A 5,000-nucleotide genomic window follows, 5' to 3' on the forward strand; every position below is an offset into this window, starting at 1 on the left:
ATTGATAAAGAAAGAGCTGGTGTAATAGGTAAGTTCGGAGAGGCTCAGGGTGAATCAACATGGAAAGAGTCTTGTGTCAATGTGCTCTTAAAAGGCCTGATTGTTAGGAACACTTGGCTTCTAAAGAATCAATCTATTTGTAAACAAAGCAGGTGAGGTAAAATTTGCATTGTAACATATGGACGTCATAAATGAAGTTGTTAATCATTATTGGCTGAACGAAATCATCTTTAAGATATGGATAAAGACCCCAACCGTGTAACATAATGCAATGAACATTCAGTCACACTGAGAACTGACTGGCTGGCTAACTGAGTAGTTGACATCTACAGACTAACACCAAAGTCATTATAGTACAAGCACCTACTTACTGTTCTTTTCATAAAAACATTACTGTGTGTACAGTGAATTGCGCTCTAGGTTGAAAATACGTACAGTACTCTATTGATTCTGTATCATACTGTACTTAAACAAGGCATAAAGATAAAGTGTACAGTAACCAAGTTACAAACAATTCAACATACAAACGGCCGTCGTCAGGAACATTAGTGGTGTCTGTAATTGACACTGTTAACATATTTGCATTAAAAAACAAGACAAGGAAATTTAACTTACTTTTTTTGCACAATATAAATTCAGTTCATTGTTATTCACTTCCTTTGCTGTATTTACTATCTAGTTCCACGCTTGAGAACTGACGATGTTGCAAATCTCCACAGTTACAGGTTGATCCGACCCACGGACAACGACTGGGGCACAATGTTCCCTAACGGGACGTGGACAGGATCTCTAGGACTTCTCAGTCGCAGGGAGTAAGTAACTTTATTGCCAAGTTAACATGAAAATCTAATGTGAGAATAAGTGGTTAGTGAATGTGCTTCTTCAGTTCCAGAGGTCCGTTATTCCTCACGCTGTTGGATTGTGGAACAGCCTCCCTAGTGAGGATGTCGTGCAATTGGAACTACAGAAGTCCAAGCAAAGATGCAATGCCTTACTAATGTAACACTACTATCCTTGCATTTTCATATATTTCACTTAAAACACTTACTCTTGCCGTTTCAGGAAGCGGTCATGTCTGTTGTTCCTTACTCTGTGTCTTTGGAACGAACCAAAGCTGTGGATTTCAGCGAGCCCGTCTACATCGATGAGTTGACTATTGCTTACCATAAGTATCAACTTCAGTCAGACATGGCTGGATTCATTAAGCCATTCACACTGATAGTAAGTTAATACATACCAATAAAAGACGATACCTTTTTATGCTAAAAACTGTAAGGGGCCAATTAAGCCTAAACCTTACCTGTCCCCAGATAAATTATTAGGAACTACCAACACTCGGCAATACAGAATTACATAAAAAAGAAACAGAGAGAGAGAGAGACTAATCATTGCTGACTTTAAGGGTAAAGAATATTTCCCATTTCTGTCTTTCAGACGTGGCTGTGCATCTTTGGAAGCCTGCTGATTATAACACCAGCCATGATCTTCTTAAGGCTATATCAACACGATGACTCTGGGTAACCCCTCATAAACTAGATCTGATCTTGTATAGAATGAACCATAACCTTTGTTATATATTAGAAACACGACTTGAGACAGCAGATGTTTATTGAATTTAATCAAAGTCTTATGAATGTTTTATTAATGACTTATTCCCTGTCTGGAAAAGGAACCCTAACGCTCGAAAAATCACATTAGGTTCCACTGTATGGCCACTGTGCTGCCTCATCGATCAGTGTAAGTTTCCATATTCTAAAGTCGTTGTAACTACTAAATTGCATTAGGAAATAATAATAATAATAATAATAATAATAGCTGATCATAGCGTAGTTTCAACAGCACCTACTCTCATCAGAGTCAAAACCATCCATGCATGAACAAGGCTAAAGACGCTGATTTTACTTAATATACTGTATTCAATTTACGTTTCAACCAATACATATGGACATATTAGTGACCCAAGTTACAAGCTACAAAGTTAATAATAATAATAATAATGAACCAAACAAAAACTTCTTTCAGTTCTCTTCTGAAGATTGAAAATGAAACCCACAAAATCACTGTGTAATGTGTTTACTTCTAAGTATTTATTTACATTTAATTTTACTCCACACTCTAAGTGTGAAGTAAAACTAAATGTAAATACTTAGAAGTAAACACGTTACACAGTGATTTTGTGGGTTTCTTTTTCAATAATAATAATAATAATAGTTCTTTTCTACAGCATCAATCTGGGAACCACAACACGACCCTTCGCGAGTGGCTGGGTGCTTCTGGGAGCTCATGGGATTCATTCTATCTTGCGTCTACCGTTCAACCCTCATGGCCATGTTAATAACACCCAAAGTCGAACTGCCATTCAATTCACTGGAAGAACTTGCGAAATCAGACATTCCGATATGGGCACCTATTGGGAGTCGATTCCAGGACGGTGTGAAGGTGAGTACTCTAAATGTGCTGGAACCACACTAATAACACAGTCCAGGTCGAACATATGAAACATGGGAAGTCAGTATTCAGAAGTCTTAAGAGCACAGTTAACCGAAATGTCTGATCTGATCTCCCCACTCTTCAACAAGCCCAAAGCACAATCTGAAATGCTTGGCAAAGCCTAGGAAGAAATCAGAAAATAACAGCTCATTCACTTAAAACTCTAGTCTTTTCCACTGCTTACTGAAAAAACCCACCCCAAAAATAGGGCGTTTACTCATTGCTTCATATAAAATAAAAATTAAAATTAAAACCATTCTTTTGTGTACAGAGGATAACCTGCTAGAGTACAGCCTTCTTTGTTATACCATTTAGGATTCGGCCCAATTACAATCTTAGTCTGACAATATTGTAATGTACCAGATTTATTTGAACAGATTAAAGTGTTGTAGTGTTGTGTTTCTGCGATTATAACCCAATTGAGATTCTGAACCATCTGTATCAGAAATCATTGGGAATTTATTCAATAAACATATTCTGAGTCATGGCTGCTAGGAAATGAACATATTGATTTTAATGTTTTGGCGATTAGTCTTTAAAAATACTAACGTTCCTGGTTATGGCTTCTTGGATGATCCTTGCCATTTGAGATTCGAATAGTTCTGTATAATACTCTTTAGGAAAGTGGCATGCCATACGTAACAACACCATGTCTTTTGAAATCATATCTCAACAGGGTGCTCTGAAAGGAGAAAAATTGGCAGCGATTGGGAAAAACATGATTTACTCAAACGACACCATGGGTGCAGTTGCTGCATTCAAAGTAGGAAAATGGGGTTACGCTACAGCCAAACGAACTCTCGTGTATTATCTTCATGAGGATTTTACAAAGGTGAGTGACAACAGAGTATAGCTTCTCAGTTACCATGAACACCAACCCTACATTCCAATGCTGGTCCCTACCTAAGGCCATTCAGCGCTGAAACGGAAATTGACAGTGAAGAGGTTTGAAAGGTGTAACAGGAAAACCTATCAATTGCACTATGAATCAAATGTTAGAAGAGGGTTGAGATAAGTAAGATGCAAGAAAGAGAATATGAACTGAATTACAGTAATAGGAATGAAAGCTTTCGCAGCTAGGGGCCAAAGAGACCCAGCAAAGAACCCTAAGTAATGACTGCACTGCATGAGACGCACTAACCCACTACGGGGTCTTATTTTGTGAGTGATGTTCCTGAATATATCCATTGGTACAGAAACTACTTTAGAAAAATGAACTTCACTATTGATGTGTTGGAGGCCTTTGTACAGGTGAATCTGGAACAGGATTCAGACCCAGTCCAGGATTAATTAAATCTAACTGACGATCTTTAGATGGTTTCGAAAACTCTCATGAAAATTTTTGGTCCAGACCCAAATTGCCAATAAGATTAAAGATATGTAGTGTGTGTGTGTGTATATAGTACCATGACAATCTGTTGCTAGATGTTTTTGGAAGACGTCCTAAAAGCAGAAAAGGAGCGACAGAAGGACAAAATTGAAGTGCAAACTTGAGCCTGGCTTTGAATAACGACTTTATTATGTCTCTTGTCTAAAAATGTACTAACTATATATATATAGTATATATATATATATATATATTATATATATATATATTATATATATATATACATATATAATATATATATCATATATATATATATATATATATATATATATATATATATATATATATATATATATATATATTATATATATATTATATATATAAAACATTTTTATATCAAAAGAAAAACACCTAACCAACTCCAATTTGTTTTCTCTCTTCTTGTAAATGTTCATATTCTCTGGAGAGTTTTGTATCTTGACTTCGATACTCTATTTTACAGTATGTGTTTCTCTACGTAATCAAATTGTCAATTGCAGCACGGGCATTGTACGCAGTACATAATGGCCGACGGTGTGTTCAAACCAACTCCCCTAAGCCTCGCCTTTCCCAAAGGATCAACTTTCAAGCCTACAGTAGACAGGATGTAAGTAGACATTTTATTATTTTGTTAGGTAGACATTTTATCATTTCGTCTTTAAAAACGTAGTGATTATTCGCAGAGCCCGCCTCGGCAAATAAGCGTTTGGTAATTATTGGCCAAGCTCGACTGGCCCCGCTTATTCACCAAGCTAGCACTGCGCGCGCATACCACTCTAATTTAAGTTATTCATTGTACGTTTCGATTATTGTGTGAAATATGATGTCATTTGAGCCCTGAGGCTAGCGTGCACAGTACAATACCTCTTGCCAGAACAAACGAACTTGCCAAGAATATTTAAATATGCAGATAAGGTGCGAAGCACCATTCCGCCACGTTCTCACAGCACACAAATAATCACGCCGAGCTCGGCTCGGTGAATAAAGACCAAGTCCTTATTCCCAGAGCCAAGCTCAGCGAATAAACGCCTAGGTATTATTCACCGAGCCCGACTCTGCGAATAAGGCTTGCCCTTTAAAAAGGTGTGCAAAGACCCATCAGACTGGATCGTTGGAACTAACATGTTTTAACAAGTCAAGATTC

General features: G+C 37.2%; 1 protein-coding gene across 1 annotated transcript in view; it reads left to right on the plus strand.

Annotated features, from left to right (window-relative positions):
• Positions 1-5,000, plus strand: part of LOC135207465 (ionotropic receptor 93a-like) — a 9,371-nt gene that overhangs the window by 2,836 nt on the left and 1,535 nt on the right. The window contains exons 3-8 of the mRNA XM_064239190.1: positions 1,063-1,221; positions 1,435-1,517; positions 1,670-1,737; positions 2,225-2,439; positions 3,167-3,322; positions 4,357-4,463. Coding sequence (XP_064095260.1) covers positions 1,063-1,221; positions 1,435-1,517; positions 1,670-1,737; positions 2,225-2,439; positions 3,167-3,322; positions 4,357-4,463 — 788 coding nt within the window. The remainder of the gene's footprint in view (positions 1-1,062; positions 1,222-1,434; positions 1,518-1,669; positions 1,738-2,224; positions 2,440-3,166; positions 3,323-4,356; positions 4,464-5,000) is intronic.

This window comes from Macrobrachium nipponense, chromosome 32 (assembly GCF_015104395.2).
Source record: "Macrobrachium nipponense isolate FS-2020 chromosome 32, ASM1510439v2, whole genome shotgun sequence".
Lineage (NCBI taxonomy): Eukaryota > Metazoa > Arthropoda > Malacostraca > Decapoda > Palaemonidae > Macrobrachium > Macrobrachium nipponense.